This window comes from Neolamprologus brichardi, chromosome 8, assembly GCF_056152115.1.
Source record: "Neolamprologus brichardi isolate AB-2024 chromosome 8, ASM5615211v1, whole genome shotgun sequence".
NCBI classification, from domain to species: domain Eukaryota; kingdom Metazoa; phylum Chordata; class Actinopteri; order Cichliformes; family Cichlidae; genus Neolamprologus; species Neolamprologus brichardi.
In genome coordinates, this window is record NC_142111.1 from 14,625,617 (window position 1) to 14,651,218 (window position 25,602).

The window sequence follows — 25,602 nt, forward strand, 5'->3', positions numbered from 1 at the left end:
TAAAAGAAGTTTTGATGCCATCAAATTCAAAATTACCTTTTTGTTCCTTTAAAAAAGTACATTTTTAAAATTTGAACATTTAATATATGTTGATTGTTCTACTGTGAATAAAATATGGGTTTATGAGATCTGCAAATCACTGCACTCAGTTTTTATTTCCATTTTATACACCATCCCAACATCTTCAGAACTGGGGTTTTACTGTGCTCATATGCGCTCTTTCTGAATGTGTAACATATTATTAATTCTTCCAGAAAATAAACGTGGGTGTTGTAGATACCTGTAGTCAGGGCTGGGCTGTCCATGGGCTGGAGCCTATCCTGTATTTACGTCAGACAAACGTCATTTCTCACTGGGCTGTCATTGGTTTATATCTTCTCATCGGTTCTCTTGCAGTGGCCATATTTGTTGATGTGTCATATCAAAGTGACTGACTTGTTGTGCGATCAGCTGGTAAGGCAGGGGGGGTTCAAAGTTCATTTTTATCCCGATTGTCTCCACATCGAAGCACACCATGGGTTTTTCCTTCTCGGTGGGTAACTTATAACAGCCTTTATTAAGCTTTCTTTGATATTTATGTTCGATGCTAGCGCTAGCTGCGTTAAGTCTAGCGTGAGATTGGATTGTACGAGCTAACACTAAGCTTATCAGTGTAGCTTAGCTTTCTAGGCTAACTGCACGCTTACAGTTTATCAGTCTGTAGTTTAGCGTTAAACCTATTGTTAGTAGCTATATTTTACTCACAGGGTGTTCTATGTCGTACACCAGTCTTTCTTTTCCTTTCGTTTTCATAGCCCTGTCAAGGCAAAATCAATAGCTAGCGAGCTAAAGCCATCAAAGGTGTTGCTAACGTTAAATGAAGCGAAATGTAGATTAATCGTCAGTAAACACAAGCGGGACGTCGGCCTGCTGCTTACAGGAAGCTTGGACACTTAACGGTATGTTTTAATAAGACTGGCTGCCTACATTACATTACAATAACTCCTGTGTTATTGCATGGCACCTGTCACTAGAGCATCTTCTGCATTGCATCTGTTAAAGCTGTTGCGCTTTTACTGCGTCAACAGAAGACGCCGTTTTGTAACTGCAGGCTTACATTTATGACTGTAGGGTAATGGTGAGCTGAATGATTGTATGTATTAGTGTAAATAACATAAAGTAACTGCTCTTAGTTGCTATAAGAGCAGTGCTAGACGATGGTATTGAAAGAGGTGGGACAAATGAGGAGGATTCGGGACATGAAACAGAAAAGGGGCGTCACGATTACACATTGTTAAAGGGAGAATAACTTAAAGGATCCCAGTTATTAATAATCATAGTAATGAATAACTCAGTAAATGCTGAGAAAACGCTAATTAAATAAAAAAAAATGTAATTTAAGGCGTCAGACTCCGATAGGACGGCTTTGTTTACTAACCTTAAACCATTTAGAGCAAATCTGCTAGCAGACACATTTTCTTAAATTATAAACTGTCTTTAATTTCTTTTTCTCAGCCATTGCTGTTTTATTTCTTATTCTTTACGTTGACTGGAGAGTATGCACCAGTCCCTTGGAAGTGTAATAAAAAGTGAAAGTGAATGAATTCATTCAACAGGATGTTTCTAATTGTGGGACTTCTGAATGCATGCATTTTGAAAGCAAGTTCAGGCTTTGCAGTAACCGTAAATGCCTATCTTATGTGTGTACCATGCTCTCCAAGCTGTATCTCACCACAGGTTTTTCCAGGTCCACACCCCTTTGTGTGTGTGTCGCAGCAAATGAGGCTGTATGTTGGGAAATTCTTTGAGTTTAGGCTTCCTTTTGGTTGCATAATAAACTAAAATGAGGAAATTTTAAGCTTAACAAGGAAGGGAAAACATGATAGTAATCCAGGACCGCTGTATCTGTGACTTAAAGGAATTTCAGGTTGTTCACGGAAAAACTGCTGTGTTGGTGTGAATGAAACAAATAAATAGTTTCGGTCTGCTTCCATTCAGTCTTTTTTTTTTTTCTCTCTGTCACACAGATTTGAGTCAGAGGAGGACCTGGGTGCACCTCAGTCCTGCTTCAGATACATAAATGATGGAAGGATCAGAGGTTCAGTCCTTGACGACGGCATCATGCCAAATGAATCTCCTTAATGTCAACACGTCTAATGCAGAAGAGGAGGAAGAAATCTTTCTCAACAGTGCACAGGAGGCGGAGACCTGCAGTCAGGCAAAAGATGAATTGCAGCTTGACGGTGAATCAGTCAAGACTACAGCACTTGCTGAGATGGACACAAAGACGGAACATGAAGCTCAAACATGCAGTCATGAACATCCAGATGTGAAAGAGGAACCTGTTGATACCAGAACTGTTTTAGTGGAAAGTGGGAAGCCTCCACAAAGTCCTTCAAATGAGAGTGGTAGCACTTTGGTAGCCCCAGTACCTACTGTGGATGTAGTAGAAAACTCTCCTTCTGTACTTGAAGGGACAGAAGATACAGTATTGACTTTTGATGCTACCATTCCAAATGGCAATGAACAGCCATCGCTCTTAGTTATAAATTGCCCCACTGAGCCATCACCTGCTGAGGATAGTAGTTCAGCTGAGAGTCCATCATCCTCTTCTGTCCATAGCACTTCCAAAAACTCACCCACAGACTCAACAACAACCTCCGGTATTTCTAATGGACCTTCTACCCCGATCTCTGACACCTTTAGCTCCTCGCTTGCTTCCAGCCCTCAAACCAGTGCCAAAAACCTTTTTCCCTCAAATTCTTCTGCAAGTCCTTATGACACTGATTGCAGCCGAAAGCTTATTTCTCAGATCCAGCGGTCACTGTCACAAGAGTCACTGCTAGATGAGCTTGAGTCTGAGCTCTTGGCTTGTCAGCTGCCGCATGGTGACGATAGAAGTGAGCGGAAAGGGAGCTCACCTGTCAACGGACTCCCCACGGACCAGGAGGGATGCATGGTAGTCTTCGAGAAGTGTGTGCAGTACAAATATGCACAACAGGAGAAGGCTATTCAGAAGTAAGTAGGTATTTTCTACATATTCATATCGCAAGTCATTACAAAGTGCCATATTTACAGTACTTGGCTTTCAAATGGGATCAGTCTACTCATTTAATGTTTTTTTTTTTTCTTACTTTCAAAAAGCAGACATAGGAGAATAATTATGCCAAAACCTAAGCATTATTTTTTGTGATGAATACAGAGTATAATCCACAGATTTTCCCTGTCCAGCTATGCCTCTTGGCCTTAATAGCAGATTCTTTTACAGATTCAAAAACTACTTTATATGGGCTTGACCTGAATTGAGATTGTGCGTGCTTTCTTGTGTGTACAGGTTGCTTGAGGAAAACAAGAGACATCAGGAGCTGATCCTGGGTATCTGTTCAGAGAAGGACAAAATGAGAGATGAGCTTAAAAGGAGGACAGAAACAGAAAAGCAGCACTTTGCCACCATTACAAAGGTTAGCGTGCCCCTATGCTCTCTTATGTTGTTCAGGGTTATATGGCATTCGCTGTTTATGATATAAACTCAAGTAATGAGGGGGAAAAACTTGGTCAAAGTCAAGCATATTCCAAACTAATAGGCCATATTTATTTGGATGTGTCATCAAGTTTTGTTCTTTTTCCAAGAGACTTATAAAAAATGGTAATGTAAGCACATTAACCGAATGATTTTTCCATCACCGAGAAAATTTTCCACTTCAGTCTTTTTATCTGATATCTTGTCAGACATATCAGTATTCAGACATTCATACAAGTACCTTTTGAAGCAGATGCCATTTTTTCCTGTTGGATTTGTTGGGTCAAGCTGTGTTCAAAGCACCACACTGGAGTGCGGGCGTGTATAATAAAGTTGAAGAGTTTCTGGTTTTTACCAAACTTGGCAAAAATGATATTCAGATCAATCCTCACCAAAGTTATTTTGTGGAGTTTTGCTTTTCAGTGGTATGAGCCTAATAAAAGCCAATTGAAATTGGCAAAGTTGTGAGGTCAGCAATGCTTTGATCTGTCAAATTCAACCTTTGTTTTGGCACTTGTGATGGAATGTGACCTGGTGCATTAAGCAAAATACAAAAACCGTGGACACACCTGATGTTTTTAAGTTGCTGGGATGGATATCTGAGCGCCTTTCTAGTTAGAGAACAGGGGTACATTCAAGAAAATAATTAGTCTGTTTTGTATTGTTTAAAATAGGAGAAGCAAGCCTGTGTAGTTGTACCCTTCACTGTCACATATCAGTTTGATTAAAAATTGGAGTACAGCTGTGTATAACTGGTAAACAGGCGAGTCAAAGAAAACAGCCCGGTGATGTGTACTGATCGGCAGCATTCAATGGGCATGAACATCATCATTTGTGTGAATTCTATGCAGTTTTTAATATCCCGCCTTTTTTGTGGTTTCTCCCATCACAAAAGCTTCTTACAAAGCTTACCCACCTAGCTACAACTACAAACATAAAGTGCGTTTCTATTCATCGGGCTCAGTTAAGCATTGCTGTTGCCATGGAAGCAAGAATAATTGGTTAATATGTTCTATGTAGCATGGTTTGTTTAAGCACTTCCCTAGCAGACAGACAGGAGTAATTTTATTATTACACACATCCAGTATATGCCTGGATCATTTTTGTCCAGCAAAAATCCAAAATAATTTCATAATTTTGTTTACTTTTCAGAAATGTAATAAAAAAATAAAGACTGTGCCATAAAACAATCAGATTAACAGATTATATTTCAGGTCAAAGAGGCTCTCGTCTGTCATTCGTCATTATTTTTTAATGGAGTATTTCCATGTTTACAGTACAAATATCTAGAGGGGTTGAAACCCCTGAAACCGCTGTCTAAATGTAGTTATTCCACATCCTGTCTCAGTTGTCACCCTGCGTAGCAGGTTATCCCAGGTGTGGCCCAGACTTCAAAATTGCCCAACTAGTTGATTACACTGTCTATTCCTGTTTTTGCAGTTGGAGGCGAAGGTGAACGAGCTGCTGAAAGAACTGAAGGAGTCGAGGGATAAACTTGTTCACCAGGAGCAGTCAGCTAAAGCTGCTCTCCAGCAGATGCAGAAGGAGACAGGTTACCGGATTGAACAGGTACAACTGGAACCTATTTTTCACCTGCATCCTTGATAATCTGGTAGCACAAAGTAGCTTTTCCTCAGTCTTAAAGTTATGTGCATCTCTGTTCTTGTTTCTGTCGTGTCAGGTTTATCACAGTTTTTACATTTTTTAAAAATGTTAAAGGGGAGGGAGTAAATTATAGTTGCACTGAGTGGTTGGATTGGGGGGGGGGGGGGGTCACTGTTGTTGAAGTGTAGGTAAAACGGTTTTCTGAGCTTCACAACATATAACGGTGCACATTCCTACCACCAATTTTATGAATGCCTGCTGATGGTGTTGGTGTTATTAATGTACTGACTGAGGTAATGTTACAGCATCTGGGGGAGAGATCGCATAGTGAAAAAAAAGTATCTCAGACAGCTAATTAATTTCAAACCACAACAAAGCGCTCTGGACTAGTCATTCACATTATTCACAACAGTCAGGGTTTTTTTTTTTTTTTATATGTACTCTGTTTATAGAAGAAAGGTTCACATTGTGTAATAATGCCCCTATTTGCTGAATAGAGTATAGGGGTATCAGGGCAGGATACATGGCAGCACATAAAGCAGTTTTCCCCTTGCTATAGGTTCTAGTTTGAGATATGGCTTTCTAAAATATAAATGTCAATGTCACATTCTCTTCTAAATATTTTTGTGTTAGTCTTTAGATTAAAGTACTTGCTGAAATGGTTAAAATGAAGTCTAATTACAAAAATACTCAGGCTTTTGTATTCTCATTTTCTTTCAAGATGTTTGCGCAAAACTAGCAGCTGAATGTTCAAGGTCTTTGCACGGCAAACTCTTGTTATTGCAGATTTAATCACTTGTTAAACGAATAGTGCAGGGAAGCACATTTTCATCCAACCATTTGCACACCTGGTTGAAACCATGGAAGGGACTTTTCTCTTGACAGTTTTGTCACACTTTACAATTTTTAATTTCACTGTTCAATGAGCAGTAGGGGTTTGATTTTGCACTTGGTTGTCTCTCTTTAAGCCCTTCTCTTGAATCATTCCTCTCTTGTACTAATAGTGTGTCCCGCTCCTAATCAGCTGGAGCCCCCGAGGATCAAAACATTTGGTATTGTTAATCTAAAGACGCTTTGTGCCAAATAAAAGATAATTTCTTTCCTTTGAGTTTCCCCACAGTGGTTGGTGGACCCGTGTGCTTTTGTACAAGAAAGAAGGCGTACACAGCCTTTCTTAAATTTATAATACAATTTTATAAGGTTCTCCTGTGCAAATACACACCATCCCAAGTACTGTGCAACAAATAAATAAAAGAGCAGTGTAATCAGCTGCCTTTCAGAGGAATCGCCCATTGACAGACTTCAGCTCCATCATAAACCACAGCGGGTGGCAGAAGCCTTTTTCTCCTCTGCAGGATACATAGCAGCACACAAAGTAGTTTATCCACTTGCTGCTTATTCTTTTCAGAGCAGACCTCAAGCTTGCAACAAATTAAAAACAGAGGAGAAGAAGAACTGCCATCACCTGTAATAGACGGTGATGTGGGAAATGTAGTCCCTCGAGTTTTGTTCTTTTTTTCAAGAAGCAGCTGATTTCTAGAATATTGATATTAAACTGACCAGTGACACAGCTTTGAAGGAAAATATGTGTAGGACTGGAGATAACTATTTAACAAAATCTGAACCTTCAAAGTAAGAGTGAGGGGATCAGTTGCCAAATATCGTCACAGCTTATACAGTGTGTCTCTCTTTCTCTTGCTTTCATAAAGTATCAGCGTGTTAGAGCAAACAGTACAGATCAGGCATAGGGACGTAACTGTTGTCCATAAAAGTGAAAGTGTCTGCATAACAGGTGCACCATGGTGATGCTCGGTCTTCTAAACTGCTCGGCTAATGAAGGGCTCCCCAGGTTGGGACTTGCAGAGTGAATGTATAATATTTGCATGTCCATAATGCATGTCATTATGGAAGAACGCATCCATTATGTTATTTTTCCTCCACACATTACTTTAGATGTTTAACTGTGCTAGCAGCAGAGCCTGTCCTACTATCGTTTCAGCCATACACACATCAGCTGCTTAAATGGCACATATTTATTTATCAAGCTTTCACTGACTGAATGTGTCTTCTTTGGTTCCTTGATACCATTTCCTACTATTTTTAAAAAAAAACATTTTGTTTAATTACGTTGATGAATTACTGAATCATTTTAAAAATACAGTTAAGCCCTTGTTAGTGTAAGAAAAGAAAAATATGGGAATTATAAAAGCCTGGGAGCGTTACTGTCCTTTACTAAATAATAAGCTAATAAATTGCCTTCAATAAGGAGCAGATTTTTATTTTTTTTAATATAGCTGGCAAATGGAAAGCTTGTTGGCTCCATTTGTAAAATGCTGACATGCTGACAGATGAACAGTGACAGTCCTGAAGTCTACCCCCACTGCATCTGGGGAGGGTGCATGTGTTTCTCCAGCTGTCTGTCACTTGTCCAGGTTATGGAAGGCAAAGTTAGGTAGCTGATAAATCACTGCCTCAGCCATCTGCTGTTGGACAGTTCCAAGAGAAACGTCAGTTGTTTTTGTGATATGTATAAGGACCTAACAATACGAGTATCTCAGTGATCGAAGTGTCAACTGACATCTGCTAATATTAAAAAAATAAAACTCCCCAGGTAAATAAGAAATGTGATGAGGCGAGGCAAGAGAAGGAGACCATGGTGATGAAATATGTGCGGGGTGAGAAAGAGGCCCTCGACCTGAGGCGGGATAAAGAGAGTCTGGAGAAGAAACTGAGAGAAGCCACCAAAGAGGTGGATCGCCAGGCCCTGCGAGGAAACCAGCTGGCTCAGGAGAAAGGGCGGCTGCAGCAGCTGTATGAAGCAAAGGTGACAGTTTTATAGTGCCTCTGTTTTATAGAGAGAGTTTTGTATTTATCTATTTGAACTCATTTAAATTCAGCCTAATTTGCCACTAGACATAATAAAAAAACTAGACATAGCTCTCCCTTTGAATACACAGTACTTCACAGTGAAAATTAAATCACATAAGCGACCTTATATTAGTTTTTCAGTGAAGCGAGCATTGTGTGGGCGATAGATTTATTCTTCCTATGGTGGTTTGCAGATGTAGGACCCTTTTAGAGCTATCAGTGAGAAACAAAAAGCAGTTTTTTAATAAAAAGAAATGTTGACTCCCAACCAAATATCTGTTTGCTGATCTGTCCTTTGAACTGCGTTCTTAGGAAGGGGAGGTTGGCAGGTTGACTCGAGATGTGGACAAACTAAAGGAGGAGATCAACTCCCATCTCATCAAGGTCAAATGGGCCCAGAACAAGTTAAAGAGTGAGGCAGATGCGCACAAGGTAATGTAACTTTTGTGTTTATTTTTTGTTATTTTATTTAAATTTAATAGTCAATGAAGGTAAAAAAGGAGGTGTACAAGGTTAATTTGACCTCTGTTGCATATATTATCCTCAGGATTTCGATGATATTATAGAGTGAGCATGTGCACCTCAGCATGCTAGAGCCAAATTTTATTCAAAAATTAAAATGACACATTTACATGACTGCATGCAGCTCCAGTTTTCAGAGTATGCCTTACCCATATTATTAAAACAGCATTCCTCTTCTGGTTAATGTTAATTTCGTTTAGTTTAAAGAGCGGTTGTTTGTCAAAGACTTACGCCAGCATACAAATTATATCCCCTTCAGTCATTTTTGTCTGCAGACACGCCATAAAAACATGATTAGAGGCGTCTTGTGATTCACAGGCAAAATGAAATGGGGTGAAAATGGTACAGTAATGGACCTGCAAGAAAATTATCATTAACATTATAGCTATTTTTGAGATTGTCTTATTACAAACTAATGGTTTTATTTTTGAAGTGACTCCAAGCAAATATGAGGCTATAAACAGAGGGGAAATGGTAAAAAAAAAAACAAAGTCGGTGGTTCCTGAAGGTCACAGCTGTTGAGCCACTTTTCTATGTGGTAACAGGTATCTGTGCATCTTAAAATTGTACTTTAGTGCTATAGTACAAAAGCATATTTGTGTTTATTTGCAGGAAACTAAAGACAAACTGAGAGAGACCACGTCCAAGTTGGCCCAGGCGAAGGAAGAGACTGAGCAGATCCGCAAGAACTGCCAGGACATGATTCGAACATACCAGGTTTGTGATATTTAACACGGGAAAATAACAGATTGCTCAAGACCTTGGAAGAAGTAGATTTTCCCAGAATCATTCTGAATAAGTGTTTATTTGTGCATGATTTGTATCTGTCACTGCAATCAGTTGGCTTACTTTTGAATAAATGGCCTAACCCAACACAAAAGTTCATTTTTAACTATAAAGTGCTATTACGCGTGCATGCAAAGACTGCATGACGCTATTGCCACGGCATTGTTCTTTTCATAGAATTTAAAAATATACTATTCAGTAACAACTGAACTAGAGCACGGCCGATTCTGCTTCAAGAGAAAAGCATTTTTCATTTGTACCTTGTGATGGTAGCAAAGAGCTGTGCTAGTCTCTGCCTCTGTGGTAGAAATATTATTACCCTTTTTTTTGTGTCAGCATATCACAAAGTAAGACTTAAAAATAAAACAATATGACATAAACCACAAATGGAAAATCCTTACTGGCTGTTATTCCCTCTTATTTGTGTCTATAAAAATATTTTCCTTCAACTGAGACCCTCTTTTTTTTATTCTTTTTTTTTTAAGCTATCTTTTTACACTGTATTTGACTTTTCTCTTGCACCCTTGCCCTGTTTGTTTTTTTAAAATCTTCACTGTCTACTCTCTTTCAGGAATCAGAGGAACTCAGGTCCAATGAGCTTGATGCTAAACTTAAGGAGACGAAAGGAGAGCTGGAGAAACACAAGCAGGAACAAACAGACCAGTTAGAGGTGAAACTAAATACGCATACACAACACATTCTCAGAGATGTGTACCCATCCTATCATCCACTTTGCACTACTAAGGCAAAACATAGCATCTGCATGTCAAGTTCAGTTTACTACATTGCATTATAGCATTAGGATTTTTAATGAATAGGCAGTAGATTTGTTAGATTGTGTTAACAAGAGTTGAAAACTGAAAAATTGTGGAAAATGTAATAATGACACAAAAAAGAGATATAACGTAGAGAATAAAAAAACCCTCCCCATTTTATTGAAGATTAACTTGTTAAACTAGGTTGCTAGTAGGAGCCTTTGACACTGACAAAAAAACAACAGGAACTTTAAATATATTGGTTACGTTTGTGCACTTTGTTGATAATCAGGTTAAACTGCATAAAACTAAAGATTTGTAACTTGTGTTGCTTTCTTTAATCTTAAAAGTTGGATGTCTGAGGTGGGAGAGACATCATCCTGAGTTTATGTTTTGCAGTTATACTGCTTTTTCACACTGCTGCAATCTTGGATTATGAAGTTGGGATTGGTGGGGCTTCTTTGACTTTCCAAGTGAGAAATCTAGCTCTGCCTTTTGTGAGGATGGACTGATTTTTATCGTATAGAGATCCCCATATTCACTCCTGGACAACGATTGATGCAAAACGGCAAAAACAACAGTGGGTGACATAACTTTTTGATGAATGAAGGTTTACTTTTACTTGTGGACTCAATTTCGATTTTTATCTGTGTGACGAGCCACCAGAAGACAAAACAAACAAAAATTCTAAATTACACATACGCTGTGATTCGCCAAGCCATTATTCAGCCTTTTATTGATTGTCGATGCCAGCTCTTCTAGTAAAAATGTTTTTGGCCTGTTTTTCTCAGTTTGAGAGGTGTAATTGCCTCAACTTGGACGAGATAACAAACTGGCATTCGCGCTCCGCGAGCAGACATGCCTTACACGCAGGCACAAACGTGGACTCAATCCAAACACAATGGCCTGTTTTTTGCTGCGTCCCGCTCTAAAGGGAAATGCACTTTAAAAATAAATGGCCTAGAAATAATCAATACGAAGCTGTGCATTTCAACAACTCAGGATACATCACACATCTCCTGTTTTCATTCTACAGCCTGTTTTTTGTTTTTCTAGAAAGTCCTTAAAATGTCTGTGTTTAAATGAGATGGTCTTAGATTTACATTTTGATGGATTTAAGGTGGCAGAGGTTTTTTTTACATTGTTTTATTTTCTTCAGGGGTCTGAAATTTGATCATAAAGAGATTCATCCAGTTAGGTATTATGTCGGAGATTTTATTCTTCCCAGTAACTGGAGAGTACATTGCAGGGCCATCACTGATACTGTGTGGAAATAGTTTTTAGGACAGGGTTTATCATGGATGTTGATTTTTGGCAGATGTCACTACTCTGCTGATGAATAAACTGGTCCAAGCCTGTGTTTATTTTAGTATGTGTGTTATGCTCAAGTGATGATGCATCTCAGTCATAAATAATGCAAGTACAAAGTTTCCATTGGTTTTTGGCTATAACATTAGATTGGAAGGGATAAATGTAAGAATCAACAGTAGAAAATTTACCAGCATCTCCATTACTGCCATGTTGTCGTGGTTACCACAGTCTACTAATAGCTTCTGGGGAAAGTTGACTTTCAGTAGCACTGGTAATGGCTTTGTGAAAAAGATGGTCATTGCTTTCACATGCTTAATGAATGCATAAATAAAGCAACTTTAATGAACAGATTACTATAACACACACAGGTTGCCCAGGAAGGCTTCTGCATTAAAAATTCTGTATGACTGTATGATTTTCTTTTTTGACCGATAGTTGCATTGCTTTGTAAAACCACTGAACTTAAGCTGTAATAATCAGTCAGAATTAGCAGAGTTCTGACCAATGTTATTTATAGACAAATATGCTGGCTAGTATTTCAACATCACTGTGAAACAGTTTCCTATTTTGAGTATAGTGTGGAAGTGAAAGAAGGTGTGGCCCCAACTGCATGTTTCATTTGCAAGTCAAACGACCAGTCCTGGTGAAAAATGACTCCATAGTCGTCTCAGTAGTACTGGAGGGCAGTAGTCAGAGGTTTTTGGGGCCAAATAATGGGTTTTCTAAATATAAAGCATGAGTAACAAGGGTCCGGTGACATTAGGGTAAACCGTAATTGGAGACTGGCAGGGCCAGAATTATTGCAACTTGTGATCTTGTTGACTTTGACAGGTCTATGACCACTCGCATTCAGTTGCCATCTTCAGAGTGGCAAAACGGCAATAAGATGGAGTCTGTTTGGTATCAGCCTGAAGTTGAATGCAGTCTGTAATTAATCAGCAAATGTTACAAATCTGTCTTCTGTAAATCTGTTGCAGTCTATATGCACAGAAATTCACATTATATCCAGCTCTGAAAAGAGCTGAAAAAGATAAATTCAGAAATTTCTCTACAAATAGTGACATTGTTGCTGCAAGATGCGACTTTAATTGCAACACGATATGGCACTCAGCAACCTTGCTTTTATGTAGGAAGATGACCAGAATGTAAGCAAATGTAACCAGCCAGTTATTTGCAGTCAGGGTGTACCAAATAGATGCTGCAGAGGATTTGTGCTCATTATTGTATGCGTTTTTTAAATTAGACTGCAATTATTTGCAACTGGATGGCTACATACATAAACTGGTTATCATGGTAATCATCTGCATAGCAGAATAATATTGCTTTAGAAAGTTTTTATAATTTTTTTTTTTTTTTTTTTAAGTATTGGTCCCAGGACAGAACCCTGTGGAACTCCATAATCAACTTTTGTGTATGTGAGTTACCTGACCAGACTGAACAAAAAGAGAGGAAAATTTGTTGGGTATTCTTTTGATAGCTTATTTTAAGAGCTTATTTTTGCAGAAGCAATGCAAAACACAAAACAGTGGTTGCATATCTAATGGACAATCTACTTCATCTGGCAGCTACACCGGGTGAAAGCCAAAGAGCTGGAAGACCTGAAGAGGAGCTATAAAGAGGCCATGGATGAGCTTGATACGCTACGCACAAAGGTTTGTCCGACATACAGGTGTTTGAACATTGGCACACAGGATATCTCCAGGTCTTCACTGCAAGAAAGTTGTGTTATTCTTTAGTTAAAGTGTCTGGAGGATGAGCGTCCACGGTGGGAGGATGAGCTGACCAAGTACAGGGAGATCATCAACCGGCAAAAAACGGAGATTGGCCGCCAGAGAGAAAAGCTCGAAGAGGTGACTGCACTTCAGGAGCAGCATCAATGGTACAGCCACACACTCATTCATATAGGAAGTGTGATGGGACACCACCGCACACTGAACAGAGCAGTTTTGCATATGTGGCCTCTGACAGAAATAAATAAAAGATAGCACATTTACATAGTAACAAATATTGAAGCACAACCTCAACTAAAGGGCCTAACTATACTTAATGCACCAAAAGTGACATTTGTTATTTCACTATGAGCAAGCATGTTTAATACAAGTTTTTGTTTTGTTTTTTTTGTTTTTGTTTTGCCTTGCGTCTGTATTACCATGCTGACATGCCAGTTTTTTATAGAAATGTACAGTTTGTAATATACTACCTGTTCTTCTTTTTTTCTCTCACTCAACTGCTTCATCAGAGCATTTAAAGATAGAGCAGAGACAGATATAGCATAGAGGGCAGGAAAGGGACTCTGGTCCCTGTGTGGCTGTGTGACTGTGATGGCCATGTGAAGATGATTTAATAGAAAGAAGGGATAGTCACAGTAGAGAAAGCTGAAACATTTTTATATTTGTGCAAAAGAAAAGGCTTACCTAAATAAGCAATGCATTCCATGTACATTTAATTATATTGAACAGTTAAAATGTTTAGCTTGCCATTATTATTGTTTTTAGTCATTGAGCCCATTTAATGATTTATTTATTGTTTTCTGGATGTAGCGATGAACAGGAAATCAAATCGCTTCGTGATGAAGTGGATGGCCTGACCAATCAAATGGCTGACCTGCACCGTGATGTACAAGGCAGCAGAGAGCGTGAAGCGGAGTTACTGGGCTTCACTGAGAAGTTGAGCAGCAAGAACGCTCAGCTTCAGTCGGAGAGCAACGCACTACAATCTCAGCTGGACCAGCTAACTAACAACTTCACCGAGCTTCAAGGAAAGCTGGAGGAGACTAACAGGCTGCTGGAAGACAAGGTTGGCGTACTCTGAATGCACTATCTGATACAATGCGTTTGTTGATGAGATGAAAGATAAAAATGATACTAAACTCATTTTTGTCTTTGTTTTCAAAGTCGTTATCAAATTGTTTTGGTTTCAGCGTCTGCTCACGTTTCCTGGTTTGATTAAAGAAAGATTGAAATACATTTTCTAATCAAATGTTTGAATCATTTGTAGAAGCAGAGCTGAGAAAACATACAGTGGATCACTGTGTTGTTATAAGTAATGACATTTTCCTGCTCGAAATTCAGGAGAAAGTCTTAAAATATCTTTTTAATTTTGTTTTTAAATCACGCAGCCATTCCAATATATATTACTACTATATAATTGGTGTTATTACATCATTAGTCTTTTTTTTTTTCTTACGCCATTAATCCTGCAGTCACAGCAACTGAAACAGGAAGAGGCGCTGAGACAGCAAGAGGTGCAGAGTCTGCAGGAGGAGCGGGCAGCACTGCAGACGGAGGTGGCCCAACTGAAAACCAGAGTAGAAGAGCTGAGGGATGAGCTGGTGACTCAGAAAAGGAAGCAAGCTGCTAATATCAAAGACCTCACAAAACAGCTAACACAAGGTCAGATACCCTAATGTATTTATGCATCTCTTGTTTTTGTATAGAAAGTCTAGAATAATAATAAAGGTTGGTTTGAAAAGGCAGATGATTTCTCAAACATCTATCATGGAAAATGGCAGCATCTCGGTTGTTTAGTGGTTTACACATTTGCCTAACAAGTTAAAAATCCCGAGTTCCATCTAAGGAGAAGACCGGTCTCAAAGAGATCTGTGCAAATCAAACATGTGCAGACACCCACTGTGACAAACCCTTTGCTAACTGCCATGAAACAACAGAATAACTGTAATATAGAGGATTGTATAATTTCATTGAATTATCAACCCTTCAATAGTTTTGTCATTCATATATAAAGTACTGCAGAAAAGTCTTGATTCACCTCATTTCTCTTTAGATTTAGCTTCCAGGGAGCCAGCTTCTCGTCATTTTTTTTTTAAAGTGGTCTTAAGCAATAGTTCTCCAGGCTTATCGAAGGGCTTTCATAGTTCTTTTTGGACATTTGCTGCTTTTTTTGCTCATGTTCTTATTTTTCAGCAAGGAGATTCCCAAAGAGCTAATAGGTGAAATATTGGCATATCTCAGAATGGTGTGCAGTGTGTGCTTTAAAAAATTTGAGGATAAAAGAAGAAGTTTATTTGAAAATCATATCCTTAAGAATTGGGGGGAAAAAGCCAGCAAAAACCTGACACATGTATCTGGCCCGTCTTCTGATCCATCTACTGTTTGCTGAAGGCTCAGAAGTGGTCTCAGTGGAAGGGTGGCTGTCAAGAAGCCATTTTTAAGGAAGGAAACTGGAAGAAAAGTTGAATTACACAAAAATTGGACTTAAAATCCGTGGCAATGGGTCAATGATTGGTTGAAATCGCCATCTATGTATGAAGGACTTCAGGAGACAATGAGTGTCTACAGCCTACAGTGAAGGCTCTGTCATGATTTGGGAATAGTGGTGTTGGAGATCTTGTCAAAACTGGTGGAATCATGAATACAGAAAACCTTCAAGAGATTCTCAACGCAATACCATCTGGAAATCAACATGATAATGATCGCAAAAATAGTGTCAGGGCAATAAAAGTATACCTGGATAAGAAAACAAAGAGGAACACTATCACAGATTCACGTAACGAGGAGAATCTACAAAGTGATTGATGAGCGTACAGGTGGATCCCTGCTGTGGTTATACCTAACAGGGTGAGCCAGCTTCCCTCGCCTGTTCTCTGGAAGCAAAGAAAAACCTTAGAGCTGAAGGTTCAGCACTTTTATGTTCTGTGATCAATCCTTTCACTTTCAGCTGTCTTGTAAGCTAGAGAGGACATTTTTCTTGGCAGAAACAGTAATTTTTCATCAGTGTAGCAGTTACACTTAATCAGCATAGTCATTTGAAGCCTTTGTTCAACCTTGGAAGGTTTGCTGAGCCTGCAGGGTTCTTCAAAAGCAACCTGTGTCATGTTTATTCAGGTTGACTCCTTCAGAGAGGAATACTCAGAGTTCAGCTGAGCTGTGATGCTCATTTTCATAATATTTAATTGTCAGTGATGTTGATTTTCACAAAGTGTCTGTGACAATAACATCTTGGTATTAGTCACTTTTTGACAGTTAACAAATCTTTCTTTTTCTGTAAAGCCCGAAAAAGGCTGGAGCAAGTTGAGAATGGAGGGTGCGAACGGGATGCCAGCAGTATGGGCAGTCGCTCCAGTTCCTCAGGTACTACTCCAAGATTTGGTTAGTATTTAACACCTAAAGTTGTAATTTTTTATTTTTTGCTATTGGGCCTTTCAATGGGATATATACTACTACTACTACTACTTCTTCTTTTTCTTCTTCTTCTAAAAGAACCCCCCAAACATTGTATCTACTCAATGTTTCATACAGGAAAGCAATATTTCACAGCTTATTCTTACATGTTCATTGGTGATCTGTGTCTTTATCCCATTGATACTCCAGGTTCTTTGAATGCACGTCATGGCGGCAGCAGTGGCGTTGAAGATCGGTCACCAGAGAGCCAGTCGGGCCCTTCGGTGGTGGTTGTGGACAGTTTCCCAGAGGTCGACAAGGCTGTGCTCGTTGAGCGTATCGTCCGTCTGCAAAAGGCTCTAGCTCGGAAGCAGGAGAAAATCGAATTCATGGAGGACCATATCAAGCAACTGGTGGAAGAGATCCGCAAAAAGACCAAGTGAGTGGGATGGACCAACATAGAGGAAGCAGAAAACGGGAAATGACAAAACTTCTTGCATCTGTACCACAATTAAAGCAAATGTTTTGGAATCTTTTTGATTGTTGCGTGCTCAAGCAGTACTTATGGATAAAGGTTTGAAATTGACAACAGTCCCAGTGCAAATGCACAAAAGTCTCAGATACAGTGTTGGATGTGTAGTCTATGCTACGTACACGTTCAGTTCTTTTTATTCACTCTTTAAACATCGAAACACCCTGACCAATATGACAGCTAAGCTCTGAGCGCTGAACGTATCATATCTCATTTCATAACTTGGTTCGACACAGATTTTCCAAATGATGAAAGGATGCTTCAGCTGACCTTGACCCCCATACAGACAGTTTACGGCGCTCTGCATCCTTCTTTGTCTCACCCTCTAATCTTTTGATCCTAACCCATGAAGGCACTGACTCATTCATGACAAACTTCGCTGAAACCTACCCATACGGAAAAGAAATAGTAAAAACTTATATGACTTAACTCATGAAAGTGGCCACTTTTATGAGTAAATCATATAAGGCTTACATGATTTACTCATGAAAGTGGCCACTTTCTCATTACTTTCATATATTGTTTTAGTAAGTATCCAAAACATACAAGTTTCATTATACAATTTTTCAAGGGATCTTATATCTGTTTTTACTCTTGTATGCTTTTCATACAAGTTTCACACAAGACAGATACAAACTTTATAAGATTTATATATATCTTTTCCATATGGGTATTTATAGTCTGAGCCATACATGGAGCCGCATGTGTATGACTGCTTAATGATGCTCCATCCATATTCATCTCCATCACCTGCAATGAAAAAGCCAGTGTAAAGGACGTTTGGACGATATTAATCTCATCGCATTGTTGCGTATTCTATATTTAAGGCCCCGCAGTCCATCGTGTACTATACTGGTATACTAGGATAAAATGATCAATGAATATATGTTTACTAAATCTATATATTTGTTTTTGATATGATATAAAGCTAAAAAAAAAATAGGATATTTAAAAAGTCAGAAGGTTTTAAAGCTGAAAGGTAAATAACTGAAGTCCTATAGTTCAGCTGCACAGTTTGCTAAAGTTCTGCTTCAGTTTTTTTTCTTTTCAGCCATCCTACTTGATTCTACTTGGATCATCTCTGCTTTCCCACTTCTCATTTGTTTCCCAGCCATAAACTCGGATTGAATCCATTAGCCTCAACCTACATTTAAGAGTTAAAATTGAGGACGAATCCCACGGTTGCAAAGCTAAATTTAGCTGTGTAAAATCTCTGCTAAGCACGGGGCCGGGTGTGGGAGGGTTACACTACTCAGAGCAGGGATGTAAATTTGTCCTTTTTGCCTTTCTGTCCCTATCCCTCCAGGACAGCCCGGTGAACACTGACAAGATAGCTGTAAGGCCGAAGCAGGTGATGAATAAAGAGACGGATACATGGTGGCTAAAGCTTAAAGGGTTTCAGATAAGGGCGAGTTGGTGGCTAATCTTCGATACCACATCCATGACACTTGTCATAATCATAGCAGTGTTTTTCATCTTTAAGCTCACTTTACTGACATTTTCTAAAGTATGTAGACTTTGAAAGTGGGAGGAGCCTTTTTGGGTGCCACTGGTCAGGGCTGGACAATACGTTTACATTTAAAATCTATTCAAAGTAGATATTTGATAGTGATACGGTTTATTGTTGCAATCTAAAACCTTTTTTTCTTTAAAGCTGCATCAGTGCAGTCCACTGCAGTCCCAGTGGCCCCACTAGCTCACAAATACGCCTGCAACACAGACAGAGACACAGTGCCCCATTTAAACAGTTTGAGCCCTAAACCTTTCTTACAATTATCCCATGAAGGAATACGCAGTGGGGTCTGACTTGAGTGAGTTTTCACAAAGTCCAGTAAAGTGTTCAGTTGTCTAACAAAGATACTCATTGCCTAAAATAAATGGTGTTTTTCCAGCCTGGCGAACTCTGTTGATTCAGTCGCTCTTATTTTGTTCTGCTCAGAAAAATCAGATCTGAGCATCGTCTTAAGCTGCCCATTCTCTCAATATTGGTTCAGATGAGAAATCTTCTTATGGCTTTAATGCAGGATCATATTTGGTCCATATTGCTTAGTCTTACAGTACCATTGGTCTATTTTCTTTAGCGACGGTAGCTGTAGATCAATGGTATTGTAGTATTTTGTTTTTCTAAGCCAGACAGAACATGATTCTGCAGAAACCATATTGTAATGACTGAAACCTGCGGCTACAGTTAAAAAGCTGTAGCATTGCTACAATATAATAGAGTCTTGCAGGAGCAGAGAAAAAATAATTGCAAAATCAAAAATGGTCCTTTCCACTTAGCAATTTTATCGCTACTTGGTGATTTGTAGATGTATTTTCACTCATCACGCAGCCTTGCATTATGTTCCCAGAGTGGCTTGTTGATGTAATGTGTGTAGGAAGTCAAAGACGGGTCAGTGTATAGAGTACAGTATACGTGATTGGAAGTAAATGAGTTAAAACGAGCAGAATTAGCAGCAGCATCCTTCAAGGGCAGTGATGTCTTTCCCTCAACTGCCACACCTGGTTATTATGGCCATTAGGTCTAAATTGGCTGTTCATGTGACTTGAATTAAAATGATACTGTTGAAGACCAGATGGGAACAAAGCAGGTGGAGGCCTTCTGCTCAGGAGGTGTTGATACCTATTTATCTGGAGAGCACTCTTTTCACTCCACTAAGGCTGCGATCAATGATAACTGTAAATCAGAGGAATATAGGCTCTGTTGCAGGCTATTGTGGGCCCACACTGGTGAATGGGTTAAGTATGCATAATGGGACGCATCACTTCAGGGATATTTGTCTAATTGCCAGTCAGGGTCATATCTTAAAGTATTTTTGCTGTTGTCATGATGAAAGCTAGTGTCCCTTCATATTTTCTGGATGAAGGATTCATCAAATGGATTTACTGAGCGTGTACAGGTGTACTTGTTGTTGTACAAAATGAAGCTGATTACTTCCTGCTTATAGCCTCCATGTTCTGAATACAGACCACAATATTATTTTTTTTGTCCGCTATCTTTCTTCCGACCTTTGAAGTCCAAAGTTTGTAATCTTAAGAACTGTGGTTTCTTAATTGAGCTGTTCTGCCACCCTCACTCTATGCATGCATGACTCGCTGCCCCTCTTTTTTAGAAGGAAAAGAAATCCCTTTGAGTCTTAGATTCAAAATAATAAGTCATTGTCATTCTAAATTTCTGATCTCTTCCCCCTGCCGACCTGTGCATGCCATTGAGCACATCATGTAGCCACATCTTTAATTTCTGTCACTTTTTTTTGTTTTTACTAAACACTGTCGTGATGGAACTGGGGTCCTAATATGGACCCTTGCAAGGCTAGTCTAGAGGTAAGTTTAATTTTATGTCTGTGGTAGCCCATGTGTTTTTCTGTGAGTGTGGATGGGGATATTTTCTGGTGGTGGCTCTTTTATGATACTTGCAGAGCTATTGTCCATATAATTTTGCACCCATGTACTTATTTGCTTTGCTAGATTAGAATCAATACGCCATAGCATAGTTTTAGGTAGATGTTAGCTTTCCTTATGTGTTAGATTTACATTAGCATAAAAAGCACATGCATTGTAAAAGAACAGGAGCAAGACCCATCTCTGAGTATGGATGCTTAAAATGCATGTTAAAAACAATCCGTCTTTTCTGTTAATGCAAACATTGAATCTTTTCAGTTCGGGTTGAATTGCTGGTGCTTTTGCATTTTTACAAATATAGGCTGCTGCATGCTGATTGGTACCTGCAACTCGATTCACCTATTTTAACATGAGCCGTTAATGCATGTTATATTAATGAAAATATCACAGGCATGTTTCCGACCCTTTTCGCCTCTTTCCCAACACATTCACATAAATGCTTCTGCGAACAGGAATAATTAAACAGTGGGCTCTTCTTGAATCACTTAGTCCCCCATGCATGTCTACCCTAAGAAAAATCTAGGTGTTTAACACTGAAGGACACCACTGGAGGTCAGTCTAATTGACTAGAATGGATCCATAGCTTGTTGCAGACTGAAAGATGACTGATCTGTAAAGCTCCTCATAGCACAGGATGATGTTTTGTACTCATTTCCAGTTATGGTTCTGTGTTAATTCCTACTTTGCATTTTTCATAAATACTTAATGAGTTTTGCTGTGGCAGTAGTGGTAGTTGTGTTTAATATAGAAATAAAAGCATTTTAAACATGTATTCCTATCTAATGAATCTTTTTAAAAATCTCGAGTCTTTCAGCTTTTATTATTTTAAGTACCCGCTACTCTGAGCTCATCTTATAGCTAGCCACCCTGAATTTGAACTACACATTGTTCGATAGTTTAGTACTTTAGGTTTATGGTTGGATCGACAGCGGGTTACAAATATCGATTATAGTACTGGGCTGTTGACTTTTTCTCTGGGACAGTACGCAGCCCTCTTCAGCTATCTGCACTCTTTTATTAATTGTTTGGAAAATGAAAGGATACGGATGCAATTGGACAAGGCCTGCGCATGTTTCAGTTTTGATGTCTAAAGTCTAACTCAAATATCTTCCCTCATATGACAGCAGACTTTAAACAAATGCTAACATTTTAATCTCCCTACCCTACATAACCAGCATCTTTCGCTTGAGCTTGCACTTTGCATTATTTTCTCTCTCACTCTCTGTCTTTGGTCACATATTGACGGAGGGGGGGGAGTAAGAATGTAGGCGGCAGTAATGAATTGAAATTCAGTGGCGGCTCTCTATGGGTCGGGTCTCCTCTAAATGGAAACACTTGCTCCTCAGTGTTCGCTGGGCTGCGATGGGAAAATTGAACAACAGGAAGTTTAGAGCTGTTAAGTTGATTAATTCTCTTCTTTCCCTCTCTGTGACACAAACATAGCTTAACCTCGACACCATATTGTTACTGTGATGAAAATGTATAATGAACATGAAGATTTATCTCACTTTCTCATATGCGGATGCAGGCATGCCGGTTGATTAATTGAATCCTGGTCGGCCGCTCTTACGCCGCATTTTCATTACCTTTCCTTCTCTGACAGGCACAATAATATTCTTTCTAACTATGACTGAATGTATCCCGCGTACATGAGTGCAACAGCCCATCCCAGTGGGATTAGTATTCTTGTAATGTCGGCTGAGTTTCTTTTCCTTTTTTGCTGCTGGAAATGGTTTATTGCTCTGTGGGAGCATGGAGAGCTCCTAACTATGAAATCCCACTTTCTCAATTTTCTTCACTCAGCAGTCTCCAGCCAATGCATTCACTTTATTCCCTTTACTTTTTTTTGAAGCATGTGGTTTGACTCATCTCCTCTCTCTTCATCCCTGCAGAATTATCCAGAGCTATGTGCTGAGAGAGGAGACAGGGGCCCTCTCATCAGAGGCATCTGACATTAACAAGGCCCACCTCAGCCGGCGGGGAGGCATCATGGCTTCGCTTTACACCTCCCACCCGGCAGACAGCGGGCTGACCCTGGACCTGTCGCTGGAGATTAACAGGAAGCTGCAGGCCGTGTTGGAGGACACGCTGCTGAAGAACATTACGCTGAAGGTAAGGCGTACCCCAGCAGGCTTCATCGCACCAGAGTATTCCTCTTGAAATCCAGAACAACTCATTTAAACGCAGTGATGATATTGATGACCGGAACAGTTTCCTTTTACAGCCTCTTATTTTGAGTGGTGTCTAAGTTGCTTTTTTTTTTTAAAGTATTTTATTTTGGGATTCGAGCAGATAATTAATCAGCCGTGCGAGCGTCACGCTTCACCTTTGGAGCGACGCAGCCTGATGTGACTTCATTATCAAAGCGTGCGGGCGCTGCAATCACCATTTTAATCCAACAAATCTAAATATAAAAATGTGAGTTGATGTCAAACTGGTGGATTCACAGTTTGACGCATCACAAACACAGAAAAATTATTCACGTCAGCATTTCTAATTCATACAGCTGCTAGCGTAGCATTTCCCCTTCTTCTTCATTTGCACAGATCACGCTCGTGCTTGTAAAGGTGTATTCTGCCGCTGCGTTCGTGTTTTTGTTTGTTTATTTTAACGGTTGGAAGATGTTTTTGTTTTTCTAGCGTTTGTGTTCTTGTCGTACATTAATCTCACACCTCTGTAAGCCCTGGAGACTGCAGCATCCTTGGCTCGCTCTGTGTTAGCGCCTCTAGCACAGAAAGTTTCACACTGAGATATTTGCTATTAAACTTCTATTGTCTCGACATCCTACAAATTATTATTGCATTAAGTTCGGTCAGCTTTCTTGTGTATCTCTTACGGCATCTTTTAATTGCGTCGTTGCCTTTGTATTCTGTTTAATGGGAGGAAGCAAACCGCGCCACACAGCCAGTTATTGTCAATAACCGCATGTTGTGAAACCACCATTAAAAATAATGTGATAAAGGGCGAATGTCAGACCACCTTTTTGCCTTTCGTTAAGTGGCGTTATGTGATATTTGGATCGCTCTTCGAAGCTTCAAAGTCAGCCACAGCATGCATTGTATTGTCTCTGTGAAATATTTGACAGGCTGACAGTCGTGCGACGAGCAGTTTGTCAGCTTGACATAACTCGAGACGACACGTTGAAAGTCGTAGTCCAATTCAGATCAGAGCCTGCATTATTGATGCTATCGCTGAGCACAGAGACTGCGGCCTACTGTAACTGAGACATGTATTCTTTATTCATAGTTGATTTAAGCCTCAATTAATGGTGTCCATCCTCATTTAGTGTGCTGAACCTTTCGGTCTTTTAATGCACTTAGTAGTTTCTGACTTGTTGATGTCGTATCGATCAATATTCCTTCTCAGGTTTGAAACTTGAGAGGGGATATGACATCATGTAGAGGCTGGATGTGGAAAGTTTTTTGTAGTTGTTGTTTTTTTTTAAGATTAACCTTGTTAAGACTGGCATTAACCACCCAGCTGGAGTGTGGATGTATTTATCAGAGTGCTGCGTGTTGACCTTGTTGTGCATCTATGTTGATTTGCTCATATTTATTCACATTTCGTCGCTGAACATAAAGCTTACAGCCTCAATTTGATTTGTGGATGTAACCAGCAGTCACAACCCAAAACAACATTAGCCTGTGACTGTGTGGCGTTTCTCCATTTCGCTCTGTTTTGCTCTCCACCAGCTCCTGAGGGAAATCTCTCTCCGTGGCTTCTGAATCCTCCAGAGCCGTTCAGTAGGTAGCTGCCGTCAGTTAGTGCAGCGCCGGGCTTGCAGTGAGTTTTAACAGAGGTCATTTATTTAAATGCTGCTCGCTGTGGATAAAAACAAGACAATTACAGGCAATTTACCGCTGTGTCTGTTTCTGCAGTCAGCGTGCAGTGCAATGCAAGCAAATGTCGACATAGTGAAATGTCAAATGTGTCTAGAATCAGTGTCAAACATGGTGGGCCAGAAAAATAAATAAATCGATAAATAAACTGACAAAAAACACAACAAAAACAGTAAAACAAAATATTTCTAGTGTTTCCAACACGCCCACATAAATCCAAGCAAAGTGTCACCACTCTTTCAACATGTATTGTCGCAGCCACTTTGATGTTTATGTGGGAACAAGCTTTCATAAATATTTCCAAATGATGCAGCCAATCAGCTTCTTATTGTTTTCTTGTTTGTTTTTTTTATATATTAGAGACTCTCTTCATTAAAAAAGAAAAAACTTGAACAAGACAATAAATTGCAATAAAATGTGGGAGTAATTTCTGGCTTTCAGACTTCTCTTTCTGCAGATGAAAGATGATTGGCAGCGTGAAGGAAGGAATGATGTAAAAACACTCAACGTTAAAATGCCAGTAAAATATTCAGACAAAGCCATATCAAGGCTGGATGATCCAGGCTTTTCTGATTTTTAAGCCGCCGATGATTGTCCTTCATATTGATGAGATTTGATGGTGGCAATTGGTTTCTGCAGACGGTGTGACTAATGCCCTGCTATTTTCAGAAAACATCAGGAAAATGGACAAGACAGGGGCTGGTTTTTAACAGTAGAGTTATAACTAGCGCACCGGTCCCTCGTGTGCCGCCGCTTTAATGTTTCATCTTCCCTTTTGTTCCGTTTCTCAGGAGAACCTGCAGACTCTCGGGGCTGAGATCGAAAAGCTCATAAAGCAGCAGAGGGATCCCGAGGACGGCGTGAGGAGGAAGTGACACGTCCGCCTCACAGGCCCGAGAACTACTTGAGGACCTCTGTTTGTTTTTGGTTTTTTTTTACACGCATGAAGAATGAGTTGAATGTCTAAGTGCCAGCAGCCTGTTTCATGAAGAAGCACTCAAACTCTGTTTCTGTCCATTTGGGGGAAAACAAGTTATCTAAACCTACTTGAATGATCTCTATTCCATCCATATTGTAAAACTCCCTCTATTTTTTTGCCTCTGACACAACGAATCTTCCTCTGGATCCCCCCCCCCCCCCCCCCCCCCTTCCCGAGCCACACCAAGAAGACTCTTAATGCCAGTCGCTTCTAGCTTGAAACTTTTAATTGCCTTGTAAAATAATTGACTTCATTCTGAATGTATAGCAAATTCTACCTGGAGTGTAGCTAAAAGAAAAACAAGAGGCAAAGATCCTGACATTCTGACACATTAGGCTCCACAGATCTCCATCCATCATACGGTAAATACACTGAGATGATCTC

The 25,602-nt window shown here is 39.6% G+C and overlaps 1 protein-coding gene across 4 annotated transcripts; it reads left to right on the forward strand.

Annotated features, from left to right (window-relative positions):
• Nucleotides 1-391: 391 nt before the first annotated feature.
• Nucleotides 392-25,377, forward strand: ccdc186 (coiled-coil domain-containing protein 186). Of its 4 annotated transcripts, none has more exons than XR_015719386.1 (16): nt 392-532; nt 2,007-2,997; nt 3,314-3,440; nt 4,940-5,068; nt 7,716-7,928; nt 8,285-8,404; nt 9,107-9,211; nt 9,852-9,950; nt 12,912-12,998; nt 13,083-13,225; nt 13,887-14,142; nt 14,549-14,738; nt 16,356-16,454; nt 16,677-16,905; nt 18,305-20,322; nt 22,293-22,421. XR_015719386.1 is itself a non-coding variant. In XM_087844657.1 (16 exons), the coding sequence occupies exons 2-16, from the start codon at nt 2,060-2,062 to the stop codon at nt 25,112-25,114; spliced, it is 3,039 nt and encodes a 1,012-aa protein (XP_087700783.1). In that variant the 5' UTR covers nt 392-532; nt 2,007-2,059; the 3' UTR covers nt 25,115-25,377. The 4 variants fall into 4 exon arrangements, 3 of the variants coding, with proteins under 3 accessions (XP_087700783.1, XP_006791287.2, XP_087700784.1); XM_087844657.1 differs by lacking the exon at nt 18,305-20,322 and adding an exon at nt 25,031-25,377 and having other exon boundaries at nt 22,293-22,512; XM_006791224.3 differs by lacking the exon at nt 18,305-20,322 and adding an exon at nt 25,031-25,377 and having other exon boundaries at nt 16,356-16,436; nt 22,293-22,512.
• Nucleotides 25,378-25,602: the final 225 nt, after the last annotated feature.

Bases quoted from the DNA above. Each gene is read 5' to 3' on its own strand.
- ccdc186 (XM_087844657.1), top strand. From the start codon at position 2,060: ATGATGGAAGGATCAGAGGTTCAGTCCTTGACGACGGCATCATGCCAA. The intron at 9,951-12,911 runs GTGAAACTAAAT...TTCATCTGGCAG, and splicing joins AACAAACAGACCAGTTAGAG to CTACACCGGGTGAAAGCCAA. The intron at 14,143-14,548 runs GTTGGCGTACTC...TTAATCCTGCAG, and splicing joins ACAGGCTGCTGGAAGACAAG to TCACAGCAACTGAAACAGGA.